Source organism: Uranotaenia lowii, chromosome 3 (genome assembly GCF_029784155.1).
Source record: "Uranotaenia lowii strain MFRU-FL chromosome 3, ASM2978415v1, whole genome shotgun sequence".
Classification (NCBI taxonomy): Eukaryota; Metazoa; Arthropoda; class Insecta; order Diptera; family Culicidae; genus Uranotaenia; species Uranotaenia lowii.
The window spans coordinates 129,059,991-129,079,914 of NC_073693.1; the positions used below are offsets into that span (position 1 = coordinate 129,059,991).

Below are 19,924 nucleotides of genomic sequence, written 5' to 3' on the forward strand. Positions count from 1 at the left end.
AAACTGAAAATTTATTCCATTCTAAGAACTTTTGAAATACAGTACCATTCATAATTGTATAAAAATTGGAAGCACGTACACTGTCACTTCGACTTTGAACTTTCATAACTTTTTACTCTGATGATATTTTTAGATCAAATTTTCTGCGATAGCTAGATCAACTATCACACTATTATATCACAAAATTTGAGCTTTCTGGAGTTTGTGTGGCCTGAGATACAGTAAGAAAATCGGACTTTTTGGACTTTTACCATTCAAGCTACAATATCTCAGAAACTACGAAACGTTTTTTAATGAAATTCTGTAATTGTTGAAATATAAAGCTAGCATGTCTGAGCTTTTTGAAAAGTTCTATCGATGGAATCAAATGTTACGTGAGGTACAATATTTCAGGCATGAACCTAGAAATGCGATTTCTATAGATTTCTATAGAAATGCAGCAAATTTCAGGCTCTAAAGTTGCGTACTATCGCTGAATTAACCGCTGGGCATTTAGTTCAGTTACTAGTCCTCCTGTAAAACCTTCGATAAACAAGAATTCTTTTGAAACAGCGCTCAATTTTTGTCAAAAAGTGAAAAAAAAATGATGCAGTGAATTTTGATTTCCCTCACTTAAAATCTCTCGTTAAAATTTGTTTAAAGTTTCATGAGCTGATAAACATGAATTGTTCAGTTATTGGTTGTTCCAAATACAGTCGAAAAGACAGTATTCGATTTTTCACCTTTCCCGTGAATCCAATAACCCGACGGAAATGGATTGATTTTTGCAAACATGACAAATTTGTTTTTCGGGTAGGAAGCCGTATCTGCGAGGTATTTATGGGAACAATGTTACAATCAATCCGTGTAAGTTTATTCTGTAACTCAACAACACTTCACAGGAACATTTTGAAGCGACATGTTTCAGAATAAATAACAAAGGAAAATCAATGAAGATCAAAGGCACAATACCGACATTGAAGCCTCCCATTGTGGACCAGGACCAGGATTGCGATACACAGTTCATTACACCGGATCATGATTATGCTAGTTCAGAGGAAGAAGATTCCCGATATTCCCGTCAGAGCTCTGCAAACTTCATCAGAAGTGACCATATGACCGTGTCAAAAATGTCGTTAAAAAGTTGTGGCTCTAAAATTCTCAAGATGCAAAGGTAAATACGTATTATTTGAAATTAAATCAATTCTTGAAGCCGATTTGTTTTTTTAAGGCAAATAAAGTTATGGCGTCAAAAAGCTAACTACTGGAAAACTAAATTTATGCGTGTCAACAAATTATTACAAAAGCAATCAAAATTGAAAAATTTGAGCAACTACGGTAGAATCAAGAAGGTAAGATATAATAAATATGCTTGTTTTGATGTGCATTCTAGTAAATAAATTTATTTTTTAGGAAAAAGACACCGCATTTCAAAAATGCTTTGTGAAAAGTTTGGTTCTTTCGAAGAATGCGGGCCTGTTTTTAGAAGAAATGGACATTTACGATGATTAAGAGGAATTAAGGTGACTTTTATAAATGCGGATCAGCAAATCACCAGAAATGCGGATAACTGGCGTCCCACAGTGGGCCAGGAACCACACTTTTGCGGTCAAAATTGACTGCAGGCCAGAGGCTTCGTTGTAGCTCATTGGTGTCTTCTACAAAGTTACTCGGCTATATTTGCGCTATCTATTGATGGATTTGAATTAGTTATATTTTTCTCCGCAAGGTGGCGCCAAAATCTAACTTTTTACAGAAGCAAGATACAGGCATGGTTTCTTCTACAAAGTTGTTCATTATACCTTTTACATCAACTTTGTAGAACATTGTTAAGCTCTATGTTGTGTACTTAACTTGCAAAAATAATAATTTAAGGAAACCTTGCAAAAAATGGTTTTTTTCACCTATTTTTGTGTTTAGCTATACAATACCTCAAATTTCCACAGTAGTCGATTGGAATAGACTTAAATGAGATATTCTAGTGGAAAACTTATTGTTTCGCCGATTTTTTCTGTCAAAATTGCAAAAAAATGGTTAAAATTATACATTTTTCAAATTGCAATAACTTGCTTGCGAGCAGTTTGGCGCACCTCATTTTTCGAGAAGTTACAGCTGTGATTATGATCTAAATGCATGTAAAAAATGTCGGTGGGTTCTCGTGGGTTCCTTGCCAAATGATTTAATAAAGTTGGTAGATTTTCAATACAAATCAAAATATTTTAAGACCTTTTTCAAAGAAAACATCCGAATTTCTCGTAGAAATGTCGAATTTTCGTCGTTTTATTATTGTTTTAGTGTATTGCGATGCTTAATTAAGCGATTAAGCACATTTGGTAAAATTTATTAAAAAAAAATAATTTAAAACTGTTTTTATTTAAATTAATTTTTGAAAAATTTTATTTTTTTTCTAATTAGATTAAAAGTGCGAAAAATGTGCTGAATTATTTATTCAAGCAGCAACTCCAATAATTGAACGATGAAAATTCGACATTTCTACGAGAAATTCGGATGTTTTCTTTGAAAAAGGTCTTAAAATATGTGGATTTGTATTGAAAATCTACCAACTTTATTAAATCATTTGGCAAGGAACCCACGAGAACCCACCGACATTTTTTACATGCATTTAGATCATAATCACAGCTGTCACTTCTCGAAAAATGAGGTGCGCCAAACTGCTCGCAAGCAAGTTATTGCAATTTGAAAAATGTATAATTTTAACCATTTTTTTGCAATTTCAACAGAAAAAATCAGCGAAACGAATAAGTTTTCCACTAGAATATCTCATTTAAGTCTATTCCAATCGAATACTGTGGAAATTTGAGGTATTGTATAGCTAAACACAAAAATAGGTGAAAAAAACCATTTTTTGCAAGGTTTCCTTAAATTATTATTTTTGCAAGTTAAGTACACAATATAGAGCTTAACAATGTTCTACAAAGTTAATGTAAAGGTATAATGAACAACTTTGTAGAAGAAACCATGCCTGTATCTTGCTTCTGTAAAAAGTTAGATTTTGGCGCCACCTTGCGGAGAAAAATAGAACTAATTCAAATCCATCAATAGATAGCGCAAATATAGCCGAGTAACTTTGTAGAAGACACCAATGAGCTACAACGAAGCCTCTGGCCTGCAGTCAATTTTGACCGCAAAAGTGTGGTTCCTGGCCCACTGTGCGTCCCGGAGAAAAAGTAGAAGATTGAAGTTTATTCCTGATAAAGAAAAATTTGAAATCCCAATTCATGCATTTGCCCATCGGATCATCTATGATGTTGCGACAGAGGATATCTTCTATCATCCGTTATTTGTTGAATGAGCAATAAGATTCCTCTTCGATGACAAAACTGAGAAAAGCGATCATCTTTCGATTGAATTGGACAACATTTTGAGTGACACAATTTTGATAGTGTTCAACCAGGCGTTACCTTCCATTTAAGTCATATTTTTTTTTTTAGATTTATGTATTAGAAAACGTCTACAAACTGTATGTGCGGTAGTAGATTTATGTTTCAATCACGATGTTTCAAGATTATCGAAGCAATTACTAGGTATATGTTAACAATTTTAATCATTTGGTGTAAACTTCTGTCTCAGAAGTGTGCTCGCTTAGATAAGAAAAAGCTTTAATTTTGTTAAATAGACGTTATCTTATTAAACTGAACATTTGTTATTATTCAACAATCAGAAAAATTTCAAATAATAAAATTCTTCCTAAAATTCGAACTTTTTTAGACATTCACTTCATACAACGACTCAGCTTGAATTTCCTGCCATCTAAATCAAAATCTGAGGTCTGAACTTTGAAATCCCAAATTTGATACTTGAATCATAATTTCTCCAATCTCCAATTGAATTTTAAATCGAATCTGCTTTCTGAACCTGAAATCTGAATTTGAAATCAGAAATCTGCGATCTGAATTTTAAATTTGAAATATAAAACCCTTGAATCTTAATCTGAAATCTGATCCGAAATCCGATTTCTGAATCAAAAATCTTAAAACTATTATTTTGAATTGCAATCTACATCAGAATCCGTATTTTAAATCTAGAATATGAAATATGATTTTGATAACTGAATCATAAATTCAAACTAATGCTTGATGCTGGAAAAACTGAAAAAAATCGAAATCAAGTCTGTCAAAAAATCTGAATATAAAATTCAAAAGTTTAAAAAAAACTGTAAATTTTTTTTTTAATTTTTTGGAATAGATTTCGGCTGTTTTAGTTAAAGAAACAAGTTTAGCTCCTTCACAAACAATTCAAAATTTATTGAATGATTGTAGCGTTTTCAACCTTTTTACTTGAAGAGAGTGTGAAAATTTCATGGTTCACACAGCGTGTTTTTTGAATATAAGTTACAAGTCAATATGCAATATTTCAATGCCAATGTTAAAAGCATATAAATCGCTAAAGTGTAGTGTATGGTACATACAGATATTGCAACCGTTTGCTTAAGTTTTTAATCCGTGAGCAAGGCAGAACTTAGCAAGTAAATAGAAGATAGTAGGTAAGAAAAGTTCCGATTCCGTGAGAGAAGTATAGGCTACTATCATAAATAATTCTAATGAACTTTTTCAACTGGGGAACCGTTGTTTAGTCACCGATCAGTTGACTGTATCCGATAGGCTAGACAAGATGCAACAGTCGTCATAATACTATGTTCTGGTACTAGAAATAGAATAAACCAAGCGACTGGCGCTGTTTGTGCTTCTGCACATTACCTTCTTCTATCCGGGAAAAACTGGGTACGTCGCAATTACAGCTGAGGGATACTGCCCCAAGATCGGGTTAGGATGTTCCGGTTCAACTTCTTGCCGATGGTTTGCACGTGGAAGCCGATCTGCTGCAGCCGTTCGTGTGGCAGGATTTTACGCCCGTCGAAGATGTAGGCTGGCTTCATCATGGACTGGTAAATTCGCTCGTAATTGAGGTTCTGAAAGTAGAGGTATTTCTGTGTGCGTGAGAGCATCAACGAGATGGCAATGGAAGAAGACAGCTGTGTGATTATTCTAAAGTGGGATAAGTATCGTTTTTTACACTCTGCAGAACTATATAATGTACTCCCTACAACAGACTGCATTCGAGGGTGCCAACAATCTTCATATACAAAAAAAAAAAACTCGTAAATTTTATGATAATTTGAGTTTCATGATGACCTTGCGTTAGAAACCATCTTACTGGGCCACATTTTTACTCTTAGAATTTACGAGAAAGCCTATACAAATACACATTATCTATCTTACGTTCCCGAATCTCGATTTCTAGCCCCTTTTGATGACCAGGCCAGTCCGTTCATCGTGTCCTGGGCCACGATGCTTCGTGGATGCTTCAGAACGCTGAAAAACAGGTTGCCGGGGATTTGTTTGAAGTCGACCTTCACATATGTTTCGTCGTCCATGATGCAACATTCAACTTTCGTCAGCATATTGAGGTATAACTTCCTGGCACGGGTTTTGGCGGACTTGTTCTGCTTTTCGTCGCGATAAGAGGCCTCTTGTACCTTGTTTTGGCCTTCTGGACAAATCTTCGGCTTAGGTGCAGCTTCTTAGCCACACCCCGAACGGAGGCGTTCGGGTTTCGGTTGAAGGCCCAAACTACGCGATTGTGATTTTTGGTGTTGTACGGAATACTTTTTCCTTCACTTCTGGGCTTCCGATCGGTGGTCAATCGTTCCTCGAACCGCTAAATCACTATCGACACCGTGGAATTTGCGATTCTCAACGTTTTAGCGATGGAACGATGCGAGAGATCCTTGTTCTCGTGATGAATGCGCAAGATTTTATCACGCACGAGCTGTTCTTTTGACTCCATTTCTGCGAGTTTTGATCACAGGACTTTGCAGGATGTAAACAATGCAGTATGCACTAAATCCACCCAAATTTCATTAAATTCTTCCCAACGGTTAAAAAGTTAGAGCAATTTCAAAGTATGACAATTTCATCATGGACACCCGTTACCTGAATTTTTCACGATCCTGTCCAAAAGTGTTGATAAATTAACTTATTGAATGAACAATACAATTTCCAAAATTTCTATTTGCAAAACTCACATTCACAAAACAAAGTGATGCGACATTCTTTAGAAAAATCCAAGCAACCCATAAAATACTCTCTAATACTTACAATCGGAATATTCACAGTGTCCCAAAAGCCAATCCCAAAGTCAGAATAATCACACACAATTATAATTGCCGGTTACTTACGGTAAACTCGTCCCATTCGGTACATACAACGATGGCATGGGTTCCACGCACCGCATCGTAAGGGTCCGAGAAAATTTGAACCACCTTCTTAACATGTTCGGGGCTTTCGGTCACCTTCGGATGCGTCAGATCAGCCATCATCTGCTCCGGTTCAACCTTAGGATCGTAAATGTTCAGTTGAGCACCTTCGTCCAGCAGTGTTTTGCATACTGTGATGGCAGGAGTTTCCCGGGTGTCTCCGGTATTTTTCTTAAATGCAAAGCCCAAAATCGATATCCGTTTATCGGTAACGGTATTGAACAGACATTCGATGATCTTCTGGGAGAAGCGTGTCTTCTGGTATTCGTTCATATCGATAACCTGCTGCCAATAGGCGGCAACTTCAGGCAGATTAAGTCCTTCGCAAATGTACACCAAATTGAGAATATCTTTCTGGAAGCAACTGCCTCCGAATCCTACAGAAGCTTGTAAAAATTTAGGTCCGATTCTTGAATCCAGACCAACAGCACGGGCCACTTCCGATACATCGGCACCCGTTGCCTCGCAAACGGCAGATAGCGAGTTGATGGAAGATATTCTTTGCGCTAGGAATGCGTTTGCCGCCAGCTTGGACAGCTCTGAGCTCCACGTGTTGGTTGTGAGAATGTTCTTTTTCGGAATCCAATGCTCGTATACCCAGCACAATTTTTCTATGGCTGCCTGACCTTCAGGGGTCTCCTCGCCACCTATTAGCACCCGATCAGGTTTCATCAAATCCTCGATCGCAGTTCCCTCGGCGAGAAATTCCGGATTCGAGAGGATGTCATATTTCACACCTGTAATGACGAGATCTTTCGTTAATAAAAAAAGCCCAACAGCGGAAATCAGCAACCCAATCATACCCGGCTTGTGGTTAGCTTTCAAAATGTGCATAATACTTTCGGCCGCCCGAACCGGGACCGTACTCTTCTCCACGACTATTTTGCTGTTCTGAGACATTTCGGCAATCATTCGGGCACAGCCCTCGACGAATTTGAGATCAGCCGCCCGGCCCCGTCCATTGCCGTAGGTCTTCGTCGGGGTGTTGACCGAAATGAAAATGAGCTCCGCTTCCTGGATGGCCGTTTCGATGTCGGTCGAAAAGAACAGGTTCCTATTGCGGCACTGTTTGACCACCTCGTCCAGACCGGGCTGAAATATGGAAATTGGTGGAAAGGGGGACGAATTAATTAGATACCTAATTTGGACAGATTTTGATTGATAGGATTGCTTATGATGTATTGTAGTATTATTTCTACCCAAAATTAATATATTTTTCACCAGAGTTAATTGTGTATTTAAAGGATTTGTTTTCGATCCTAAAGCTCCCAAACAAAATTCTCATAAGTTTTGAAAGATTCAATGTTGAACAATAACTTAAGGCGTGCAGCATCTTATTGACGAAACCAAAAAAAAAACTGTTTTTCACTATAAGCTGAAAAAATGAATCACAAAAACGATCGAAAAAGGCGAAGCTTTGTTTATGATCCTTAATAGCTGAAATAGGTTTTTAATCTATACCTTTCTCAACGGATAGCCCCCTGAGGTCAAACTAGCTAGATTGATAACCGAACAGTTCGAATGCAAAAAATATCATTCGTTAGAGAAATTAAGCCTCACAGCCCTGAGCCTGGCCGACAAAGGGAAACAAAATTAAGTGTTTTATGACTTCTAATCGAAGGAGATTAGGATTTTTTTCGCTGAGAAACCAGATTTTTTTTTTTGCAATTTCAATTCAAACAAAAAACACGAAACATTTGCCTAATTTCTGTGCGGATTACTCGTTTGACTTTTTTCAGCAAGTTTTGCACAGCATTAGTCACTTTCTTTGCGCAGAATGCCAGTTTGGGTTGAACTGCATCTTGCTAGTCACTAACAACTCTTTTTTGCGTCTTTTTTAAAGTTCATTTAAATGTTGGAAAGATTCTTTTCACCTGGACTTTGTTCATAACATACCATTTTATGCATTCAAATTATAATATACGAAATTGGTCCTGTGCTTGATTTCGTAAAAAAATTCGTTGTTAATATTTCAAGTGGACAGCCAAATGAACAATAGTAGAGTGGCGTTTTTGAACCACATATCATAAAATTCTCATCATAAGCTTCCCCACTAGCGACCGATTTAAAATGGTTTTACTGCATACAGTCAATGACAAAAGATAGTAACCAAGAACATTTCCCACCTTGCGTTGTTTGCTCGTGTGCCTTATAAAATGATTTTTATTAAATAAACAGTACTGACTGATAGTATTTCAGTCCCTTACGACTACCACGAAGATATTTTCTGGTAAAAGTAATTAAAAAATGTATAAGACCCATTTCAATTTTTGTCATCGGTATTAAATGGGACAAAAGATAGTAACCGTACAAGCAAAAAAAGATAAATTCATCAAAATCTAAGAGTAAATCAAGTCAAAACATGTCATTTGTCGTGAAAATAATGACAACTATCAAATCAAGCATCGACTATGACCAATTCTGGTATTCTCAAATGCATGTGAGCGTCGCGACGCCTATTAATTCAGGTTTATGGACAATGTAGATTATTGAATAGGGCAAAGTGGGGAAATCATGAACAAGGGGTAATTCCGAACAAACGTTATAAGCATTGTTATGGTCATTGCAGGGTCTCTTAAATGATCAAATGTGATAGTTTATTCTTTTTATTTATAAGTTACAGTTAAAACTTGCAAACCTAACTATATAAATTTTGTAGTTACATACAGCCATTAGCAAAACTGATGTCTCTGAAAAACGAAAATCGTTTTGAGACGTGTCTTATCAATTGACTTCCGTTTCAATGCGAAAAAGATAAAATGTGGATTTTGGAAGTTTAACGTTCAGTAGTTCATGGTGCTCCATGAGGTGTAAAACGATTTAATGTTAAAAAATAATTTCAACCACATACAAAGCAGTGTTCATATATACCCCATATTTTTCGAAATACAGGGTATTCATGAACACTTGTTTTCTAAGCAATCGTTTATAAAATTTACTTTAAACAGTCAAATTAACGACAACTCATCAAAGCTTGAAAATAACCCTATAAACATTACTTTATAAGTTCACCCTTAGACCTCCTTAATTGCCGTTTTACAGTGCTTTATTGTTCCTGGAAATTTTTGTTTTTTGGAGGATTCTTAACCAGCCTCTTAAAATGCTCCATGGAGTTGAAATTTTACGATACAATACAATGTTTGAATATGACTTAAGTCGAGGATTGCCAGATTGCCCAGTTTTATCTGGGTTTGCCTGGATATTTAATACAAAATTTGCGAACTTTCCAGCCCGGCCCGGTTGTCAGGATTTCATTGAAAAATGCCCGGATCTTGCCCGGATTTTCTCATTTTATTTGGTTCCCCTATTGCCAAAAAAAAAAAAACAAATTGTTTTGCAAAAAAATTTTATTCATGCCTCCAAAACGAAATATTTTAGAATTATCTTATCTTATAAAAATAATCATGAAAAGTTTTTTGGAAGCCTTGAATATGATTTAAAACCTGTCGATAAATTTAGATGAAAAACAATTTTTTCTTGATTTTTGTTGCTCAATTTCTGGGTTTAGACTAAATTTACTCGGATATTGCCCGGATTTTTTGTCGTCAATTTTTAAATCAAATGCCCGGATTTTGACAGGTTTTTATATAAAATTGCCAGGATAGGTGGTGAAAAATTACGGCAACCAAATCTTATGTATTTCATTAAATTTACATAGCCGGGAAAGTACAACAGGAAAAAAAAAATTAAAACGAAAAATGTGTACTCCGTTTCAAATTTGATTAACATAAACATAAAAAACTATTTTTTATTCCGATTCCACCGGTTTTCACAGCGGAATTTTAATCATGGCGCCGGAATCAGACATAAAACAGTTCTAGGAGGTTTAAAACAACAAGACCAGTTGGATTTTCATCTTTCCATCATTCCCCATCGATTCCACCTTGTTACAAAATCTAGTTTAGTCACATTGTCAGGCCTTGAAGCGACCATGAGGCAAAATAGTTACTTTTAAATCAAATTAGGGCAAAATTAGTGACCACATAAAGTCAAAAAATGACATGAAAAGAGACTTCAAAAATTACAACCAGAGGTTTCAATTTTTCAGTTCTGTTTATTTAAATACAGTTTTTTGGATAAGGATTCATAAGCTCCTGACAAACGAAAAAAATAGAATATCGTATAATACATGACACCAGACTGAGTCAATTTGAGTCATTATTTGAATTTTCAGCTCTTGAGGTTTTAATTTTTTATGTTTAAGTTCAAAGTTCGTCCATATTTTAGCAAATTTTTATGAAATTCAAGAAATTTTCATGAATGAATCTCATTAGGTTCATTAGTAGGTTTTCACGTGAAAATTGAAAACAATCTGGAAAAGATGATATTTCATTTTATGAATCTTGGCAGCACTGCTTGCGCTTTAGCAGTGGGACGTGATTCGATGATACGTTGTGTGATTGTTTGCGTGTGCAAAATGTTGGAGGAAAAGATGAAAACTGGAAGTGTGAGTGGAAGCTAGTCGAACTGAAAAAGGACGGTCATTCTTTTGACTACTTTTAGCGGAATAAGTTCGGAGTGGTGTTTTAGGAAAATGGAACTTAAAATAAAAGATTGTGAAATCGAAGAAAGCAAGAAATGGAAGGTTCATTACACTATCTTTTAATTACACGAAACAAAACAAAAAAAATGTACCTGAGGACCTGAGAAATCAGGAAAAACTTTTTAAGGGAAATAAGTACTGAAAAATAAGACGCTCAAATAAATATTCGAAGCATTTAAGATTTGAGTTGATTTTTTTTAAATTAAATTGAAAATTATAAACTTCAAACCTGAATTTGAACGTTCTATGTGTGTGGTAAAATGTCCAAGACAAAAAAAAATCTCGTGTGGAATTTACGAAGTAAAAATATATGAGACTTTTGAGAAAACCTTTCAAAACAATTTCCATTGAAAAAAGTTTCAAAATGTTGTATCTTAAAAAAACTATATACCAAATCATATTCTAGAACTAAATTATACATATTTATTAAGGTTTAAGCTCGTAATCTTCCATTTTTAATTCGAGAAAAAGTTAACTTTTTAAACACACACGTTTTTGAGTTCTCAAAATACGAGTAATCGAGTCACAAATAATTGAGACAACGGATAATCAAGAATGACATGTAGAATAAAAAAAAACATTAATTATGCAATTAATTTGTATAAATTTAAAAAAAATAGTGACTTTATTGACCACAATAAAAAAAAGGAACTGGTGGGTGACCAGCTTGAAATAAGTGAAATTTTTAAAACTTCTAGCCCTGCATTGTTGAATTATTGACGAAATAAGTTTTTCATGTTCATTTTCACAACAAGACATGAAAAGAAGGACGTTTAGGGTCCAAAGTGGGGCGTTTGGTAAGTTTATATAGCAAAAAACAGTCAAAATAGTTATTCAGCTGAAGCTGCAATGAAGATAAATCATTGCATCATACTTTTCACACTGAACATTCTTGAAAAATCTCATATTCTTGAACTCGGCTGACAAAATGGTTGTCATGACTTTTGGTTCGTGCGAATAAAAACGAAAGCTGTATGGAGAGATCGCTATAGTCCAGCTCATCTTTAGTATATTAGATATTTGACTTGATTTAACTTGATAGATTTCCTCGTATATCCAAGTTGAAGAGATGATGTTCTTTAATTTGATGATATCATTTTATGTATTTACCTAAATGGGAAGGAAATGGCATTCAAAATTGACTTGGTACATTTAAAATTTGAATACTTGAGGATATTATGTTATTGGCTGACCAGTAATAATTCAGTTTTATTCTTTTTATTTATTTGCGACACTTTACCAATGTTTTAGCATTCATTTTTAAGAGTTTTAAACAAGTCACACGCCAGTACAAGCCTTCAGGCGGTTTAAATGCATTGTGTGCCATCAGATTTATTCATTTAAATCAAGGATCAACATGGTCACGTTCGGTACTAGAAACCCCCAAGGAACACGACATCGCTAATGAAAAACATCCATAAATATTGTTATTTTTTTTTAATTGCACCAAAACTCATAGATCATCCCTGAAGATTATCAATTAAAGTAACAGACAAAGCCATCATCGACAGGTTAGAGACGGCTTCTTCGATTGTTACTTTAAATTTTCTTGACAAACCGATTCGTTCATCTGAGCAAATGTTGTCTGAGAACTTCACGATAGGTATACATATAAAACAACGAAAGAAGCCTCAGCGGTCGATGCCTTGAGTTTGCTTCCGGATCATCTGTAGTACAGGCGAGGTAATTAAATCATCAGCTTTGATGAATCAACAAGACGCGATTCTTTGAAAAGAATCCATCATCAATCGATGCTGTTGGTTGATGTAATGCATCGGAACTACACAGCAACTAAAGTAAGTCGCACGTTAGTAATCAGCTGGAAACAATTTTGAATCTATTCTCTGTGCATTGTTGGTAGTAAAAAATATCGATGGATTTGCAGTACCATAATGATAGTTGACGTACGCGAGGTGTTTGTCTTTCAATTTCAAGCTGAGTGAAGTACTTAATTGAATCTATTCCGGAACGTTTCAAATGATTTGCGGGTGCATGTTCGCTTTGACGACAACAACTGATGTTTGAATTGCGCACATCCGTGTGGTAGAGTAGTTTCCAATAAAAATCATGGGAAAAGTGAATATTAGACAATAGGCGACAAATGAGGGATTTAATTTCTTTTCATATTGAAAATCAGAATCTCCAAACATTTTTATTTCTATTATTAACTACACGTCATCATGTGCTTCAAATTAACAAAACAGGATTTTAAGTTCTGTAACTGCATTTATTTTTAGTCTAAATTGCATTTGGATACTGATTGAATCGGATTTCGAAACTGGAATTTCACTACAAAACTTACATCAACTAAGTACCCTTCTCTTATAATACAATAATTATGAAGAAAGAGTTTGGAATTTTAAGCACTCAATATTCTATCATTTTCCTAATCTCAATGTAAGTACAGTTGGGTGGCCGCCAAATGGGTTATGTCTAATTTCGCAAACCGACCATATACATTTTGAAGATTGGCCAACAAAACTGACCTGTGCAAAATTTCAGCTTAATCGGAATTCATTTGGGGATGCATCAAAGCGCTCAAAGTTTCGGTTTTTTGACCCTCAAAAATAGGGGGACAAAGGCAATCGGAAATTCGAAATGCATGCAACATCGAAATCTGTTATCTAGAAAAAATGTTTTTGTCGAAAACTAACTTCAAAAATTCAAAAATCACGTTGGGGGGTCCAAAGGAAATCGGGGAAATCGAAATTTTAATATTAATGCCAAATGGCTTAAAAATGCATAACACGTCAAGATCTGATGTTAACTCAAAAAAAAAATGTCCAGAAAGTCGATTTTTGGCATTTTTTTTTAAATTCGACCATGAATTTTTTCTCACACATCCATTGCCACCCTAATGTACAGTTGGTCACAAAATAGAACGATGTTGAATTTGTTGAGTTTGCTTTTGCCCCGGTGTACCTTATCTATTATATAATCATTCATCTGTCATGAAAATTCTTAATATTTTCAACAATACAAAGTAGAGGTGTACCAAATAGCGAATATTGAATTTTTCAACTATTTGGTCAAACGAATATTCGGTTGAATATTCTATTGAGTTTTTAATGAAAAAACAAAAGCGATTATTTCAGTTTCCTTCTATTTCTTCCTTTTCAATGCCCTTCATGTTTTTGAGTCAATTTGTTTTCAACCAGATGATGATTTGTGTTTAGTCCTAAATCACTCTAGGCCTAAAACATTTCATTCACGAATTGAAACTAATTTTTAATTGTCAATTTCTATTTGCAATTAAATAAATCTTTTGAATTGAAACTCTAATCTTGACTCACAAAACCCTACCTCGTCTTTAAAATTGGTTTTCATCAAGAACAAGTTCATTCATTTATTATTGACCACTTTTATAATAAAAAAAAGTCGTTTCTATCATTACAAATTTAATGTAGATAGGAAACATATTTCAAGAAGCCAACGGTCATGAGATCGATTCCCGGTCACGGCATAGATAGTACACTTTCTGTGGGTTGGTGGTTTTAGCATTTGTAAGATGCTAGCCATCATATCCTCGAAAGATGTACGCTTAGTGTTAAGTTAAAGGAATCTCTTTGAGGAAACTTCAAGTTTCATTGAGATCCTGTATGTGTTTGTGTTCGTTATTTAATTTTAGCCTCAGTTTTATGTTGGGTTTCTTGTTCTTCCACATTAGCAAGGGTTTCAATAAATTACACAAGGCCACAAAGTTTACATTTTCAGAGGCACAAAGAGGTGCAAAGATTTTAAGAGAAATGTTCATCAAGTTGGTTGACTCTATGTTGATGTTTCTACGCAAGAATGTTACAGACAGAATTCTGTGTAAAATGCAAATTTTATTTATCGAATATAGTGTTGTTCGTTCACCGAAAGGTATACTATAATAGTGGGTGGGGGAAGAGCCTTTAGTGATTTTCAAAGAGAAATTCTCGTCAACGTTTTTTGGTACATAGGCACAACTTACAAGTTCGATACATTTTTATAAACAAAGAGAAACGTATTTCTCAAACTATGATTAAACTTAATTTTGTAGAAATGTGACATTTTTTCGTAGAATTAGCATTGGTATTCGTTCGGGTTCTACGCAAAATGTCTTACAAAGCATTTTTGGCTCTAATTTTCAATTAGTTGTAGGAAATGTAATTGTTTTTTGGCAGAAAACATTGTAAAATAATTAACTTGATCTGTTAACTACAAAAAAATTGACGGCGAATTTTTAGTTTAAGAGAAAAATTCGAATTTAATGGCGTTTTTCTGGGTCGCACGTTTTTTCACATGAGACAATATGGGTAAAACTTTTGAAAATATGTTTAAAAAAAAATAAGAAAATTCTTCACTTTTCTGACAAATCTTTGAAACATAAAAAATACAATAAACAATTTTTTTTATCAACTTTCTTTAAGACCCCAAGTAATTTTGATATCTAAGAAAAAAGTTATAGAAGTTTTTTGTTTGTTAACTCTTCTCCATTCTGTGAAATAATAGATTTGTAACGAATTTGAAAAAAAGTATTAACTAGATTTAATTTAGAATATTTTAAAAAGCAAAAATCAAATCGTTTTACAGATTTCAATAATTTTGTTATATAAAAAAATTGTTTTTTATACTTTTTTCAGTAATGTCAGAAAAAATTTATTTCTAAATATAAAAAAAAAACTGAAGAATTTAACTTTTTTAGATCATGCATCAGCATCATCAAAATAGTATTCCTAAATTGAAAGTAGGTACACTTGATTGTTAATCAGTTATCAATGATTGATTGAACTCAAAACTGATTTAATTTCAATCTTATAAACTTCATCTTACCAAAACGTAGGGTGATTGACGAAAGATTCGAGTTCAACACGCCAAAATCTGCCAAATCACTCATCAAAACAAAGGAACTAAAAACTTAACTTTTTCATCTTCATATTGTATTTTAATTTATGAAGAGTTTGATGTTCATTAATTATGTTTGTTGATTTATAGGCATTTTCGGTAAAAATATATTATTTAAGTTAGAACATTTCAAACAAACGAATAGAAAGTTAGGAGAAATAAATAGACATTGAAAATGAACGAGAAGACCTTTGATTGGAAGCATTCATCAATTTGTTCCTCATGGAAATGTTCTTATTTAAACAACATAATTTTCACCGATAAGGTCGATGAATTTAATTTACATTTTTAGTCAAATTTTCAAATAAATCTACGGAATTGTGTTTTAATTCATATTTTTGAAATGGATTTTGACTGAATTAAAAAAAAAATCAAACTTTTCTGGCCTTGTATTTTTATAACTGGAAGAATTGAAATACAAAAAAAAATCTTAACAATTTCAATTATGTTTAATATCTAAACTGAGCTGAAATTCATTTAAGAATTCGAATTTAATTTCTTTCTCAATCTGTTGTTATATTTTATGTATTCTATTTCTTTATACAGATTATTATGTCCAAAGCTTTAAATTCTTGTTTTAATTCGTATTCGTTTTCTGTATTTCGATAATATTGACTTAAATTATCAAGTTCAGAAACCATAATTTTTAATTATTTAATAAAAACTTACCGGGAATAACATTGATTTAAAACTTTGATTCTGATTTATTTTTAATTGTACCAATAAAGTTTACGTAAAGATCTTGAGTAAAAAAATGGTTTAAGAAATAAATTTACTTTCTGATGTGTGTTTTTTGTATTATTATTTCAAACTAAGTTTGACTTTAAACCCCTCTCCACCTGAAGGGGCCTGCTCCAATGAACTCCAGTTTTCAACCGACTTTGATAAATAATCCCTTGAATTATTTGTTTTAAACCAGGGTGGATTTGGTTTTAATCAAACTGATTTAAATCCTGATTTCAATCACTAGTCAGTAAGGCTTGACTTAAATCAATGATTTAAAAAAAGTTTCTACTCAAACTCAGTGAATAGAAAACCTATAAGTCAGTGAATTTGGAATGGATTTTTTTTTCTTGGACCTGGTGGATATTCCGCAAGTTGTGATGGACGAGGATACTGAGCAGGCCAGGGCTCGCAATAAAATTTGTTTCTATTGTGATTGTTCTATTGTATATTCGTGTGACAGAGAAGGCCCAATCCCGACTCGATAGATTTACGTGAAGCATTCACATTTGATCTACGTTGTTTTCAAAAACTAGATTGTCTTACCCGGGATTTCTCGACCGAGAATTCCCGGGAATGAAGAAAAATTCATGAATTTCCGAATCCCGGGAAAACGCTGAAAATTCCCGGGAATTTCCGAAGCCAATAAAAAGTGCTGAGTTTCTAAAAATATACATGATCTAAATTGGAAAAATGGATCATAATGGAAAATGATAGTTCTACATTGATATATGGCTTTGACTTAAACATTTGTTTTTTTCTAAAACTGGTTAATACATTGAATTTTATAAAAAATATTTTTTCTATCGAAAACTTAGTGTAAAAGTGAAAAACGACTACGAATCTATAGAACAAAACAATTCCACTTCCGTTTCGCCAACTGTTGACTGTAGCAAAATTAACAGCATAGAAATAACATATTTAAGAAAAAAGATAGTTATCCGAAAATTGACGAGATCTGATAAATAACCTGAAGTCTAGCTAATCAACTTCTATAGATAGTGAAAAATATTTCTTGTTCAGTTCAAATTTTTGCAGCAAGAAGCAATCAAGTTTGTCGATAAAAGTACTTAGTTTTTGAGTCTTTCTTTTCATAATTCCTGATTAAATTTTTGAGACTTTAAAAATTTTAAAATGTTTTGCTTAATACTACCTAAAAATTTAAAAATACCATATTGATAAGGTTTCTTATGCAGTAGAATGATGAAAACTTCATTTTCAATTTTTTCCTGGATCCCGAGATTACACGGGAAAAGGATCTTCAGATTTCCCGATTCCCGGGAATGCCAAAATAGCCGGGAAATGGACACTCCATCAAATACCCTTCGGCCTTCAAATGGAACTCACGTACAACACATATGAAAACTACGTGAATTCTGTTTGTAACGCGAGCTCTGTTTTCTACGTGAAATTCAAATAGGTTTAACATAATTTTTTTTTAGTATACGAAGGATTTTGACATAATTTGGAATTCCGACATCGTTTGGAAAGCATTAGATTTCTCTGTCTTTGCTGGATGTATAAAATCATGAATCGTGAATGTTACACATATACCGCCTTTATTCTACTTAGTTAAATATCTCAGCTTTATTTCATGATGGAAGAAACTGGGTGGTAGAGTTTTTTTTTTCCATAAAAAGCAGTTTTTCTATAAACTTCTATTTAATTAAAAAAAAAAAATGATTTAAATAAAATAAATCCGATTTAAATCAAATAAATTCGATTTTTTTTCATTTTTTCAAAAAAAAAAATCGTTGGTTTTTATCTATCTTGTTTTAAACTGACATTCAAGTTACTCAGAAAAGAATTTGAGTTTGGATTAGTATATAAGCGAATTTTGTAGACTATCGGGTATCATGTCTTCTAAACTTTTGTTTGATGAAGCCCGCATTTATAAACAAAAGGAGATGATTCATTTCTGATTTTTTGATTGCAGAATAGTTTCGAAAGGTATGCAGGTCCATAATTCAAGCTACGACCTTCCGGCCCCCCAAAACACAAATCATATATTTGCCTTACAACCAGCAGCATTGCACCATCGAATTCGACAAGAGGTCGTCGTCATCTTCGCGGTAAGTTTCACCTATTGGGTCACGTGATTTTTCAAATTTTATATTGGATGTTCAAACATCAAGTGTGACCGCGACAAGTCGTGGGATCCAGCTGAAAAAAAAACGCCTCACGCCCGTCTACAACAAGTCTAACGGTCCAGCTCAAACAATAAAAACGGTCAATAAGAGTAACGATAACATCAACAACAGCACGACAGCACTAATAATAATACAAATAATAATATGGGACGATCCGAGCCCGGAGGCAGTTATTGCATCTATGCCAACAAGCAGCATAACAAATGACGACGACGATGATGATCCGGTCTGTCGTTTCGTGTCGTGTCGGTTTGTTCGAAAAAGGTAAACGCACATTCATAACAATCGCATTCAAGGTCGCGATCAAATTGCTGCGAATGAATGAATTTCCACGTGCCATCCATCGGTTGTATGATGGACGATTTACAGAGAGGAAGGTTTTCGGATAGACGAATGTAGATGATGAGGGTGTTGCTTTCGAAAGTTTGATAGCACTTATATCGATGCGCCCTTCTGATGAATGAAGACAAGGCGAATAGATATTGAGGGCCCAAATATTAATTTTTGAAGGTTCTTGCATAATGCGATGCATTCCTGCAAGACGACCTTGATTTAGGTGAGAGTTATCAAAATCAGAGAGAATATTTGATAGTATAAGGCTGTGTATGCTAAGCCTTTTTAGGTCGGTTTCCTGCCCCTGGAACCAGTAATTTGATCTTTTGCAGTTTGTTCCCAATTTCTGGCTGCCATCAAGTGAGGTCACTCTAATCTGTTACAGTGGTCGAGTTACTTTCTAATCGAGTATCATTTTTCTAAGCTGGAACAGCAACATAAATAAAGTTGACTGTCCGAAGGATCTAGCATACTTTTACCGAATCCTAGTTAGTTTAGTTCTTTTGCTGCGGCTATAAGACAAGGCCATTCACGTGGAAAGTGCTCTAACGATTTTTTGTCAACCTGATTAAAGCGACAGTTCGATTGGCCTCTATTCTAACTACCTAACAGCGTATTTTTCTATAAAGACTTTATGATTGCTGTATGCGACCAATCAATGGCCCGCCCATAGGTGTGTGTATTTTGCGTTTGCTGTCTGCCCCTTATCAGGCCCTTCCAGTGAATCATGATGACGAGCCCGTGCTTTCCCGAAGATTGCCGGCCGGAAACTATTTCGAGTAGCATTTATTTCAGGAGGAAGTTTCCTATAGATAAGAATGAAAATACGCGGGTCGCTATACGAGATAAGTGAGATGAGAGGCAGTGTTTAACTTACGAGGCCGATTTGCTTGGAGATAGCTTTGGAACTAGATATTAGAATCACGAAAGCAGACAACTTTAGTTTAACGTATCTAAGTAATATAACACAATGTTTTAACACGTTCGTCGCCACGCTCATTTTGGTTGTTTTACTTGCCAGGCCCAAAGAAAATCTCGGAGCAAGAAAGC

The 19,924-nt window shown here is 34.3% G+C and overlaps 2 protein-coding genes across 2 annotated transcripts in view; one reads left to right on the plus strand and one right to left on the minus strand.

The window, feature by feature from the left end:
• The first annotated feature begins 582 nt into the window (after positions 1-582).
• LOC129757694 (uncharacterized) lies at positions 583-1,553 on the plus strand. Its single transcript, XM_055754984.1, has 4 exons — positions 583-813; positions 882-1,153; positions 1,211-1,331; positions 1,393-1,553. Exons 1-4 carry the CDS (start codon positions 661-663, stop codon positions 1,489-1,491), a joined length of 645 nt encoding a protein of 214 aa, XP_055610959.1. The 5' UTR covers positions 583-660; the 3' UTR covers positions 1,492-1,553.
• A 2,661-nt stretch (positions 1,554-4,214) lies between these two features.
• LOC129755534 (UDP-glucose 6-dehydrogenase) overlaps positions 4,215-19,924 on the minus strand; it is a 42,988-nt gene continuing 27,278 nt past the window's right edge. Inside the window, exons 3-5 of the mRNA XM_055752080.1 lie at positions 7,060-7,348; positions 6,179-6,993; positions 4,215-4,909 (exon numbers count right to left, since the gene is read on the minus strand). Of these exons, the coding sequence (XP_055608055.1) occupies positions 4,733-4,909; positions 6,179-6,993; positions 7,060-7,348 (1,281 nt within the window). The 3' untranslated portion in view covers positions 4,215-4,732. The remainder of the gene's footprint in view (positions 4,910-6,178; positions 6,994-7,059; positions 7,349-19,924) is intronic.

What these genes read in the sequence shown, in the direction of transcription:
- LOC129757694 (XM_055754984.1), top strand. Translation starts at nt 661, where the DNA reads ATGAATTGTTCAGTTATTGGTTGTTCCAAATACAGTCGAAAAGACAGT. An exon ending in TAGGAAGCCGTATCTGCGAG is followed by an intron (nt 814 to 881) that starts GTATTTATGGGA and finishes AACACTTCACAG; the next exon opens with GAACATTTTGAAGCGACATG. An exon ending in AAAATTCTCAAGATGCAAAG is followed by an intron (nt 1,154 to 1,210) that starts GTAAATACGTAT and finishes TGTTTTTTTAAG; the next exon opens with GCAAATAAAGTTATGGCGTC.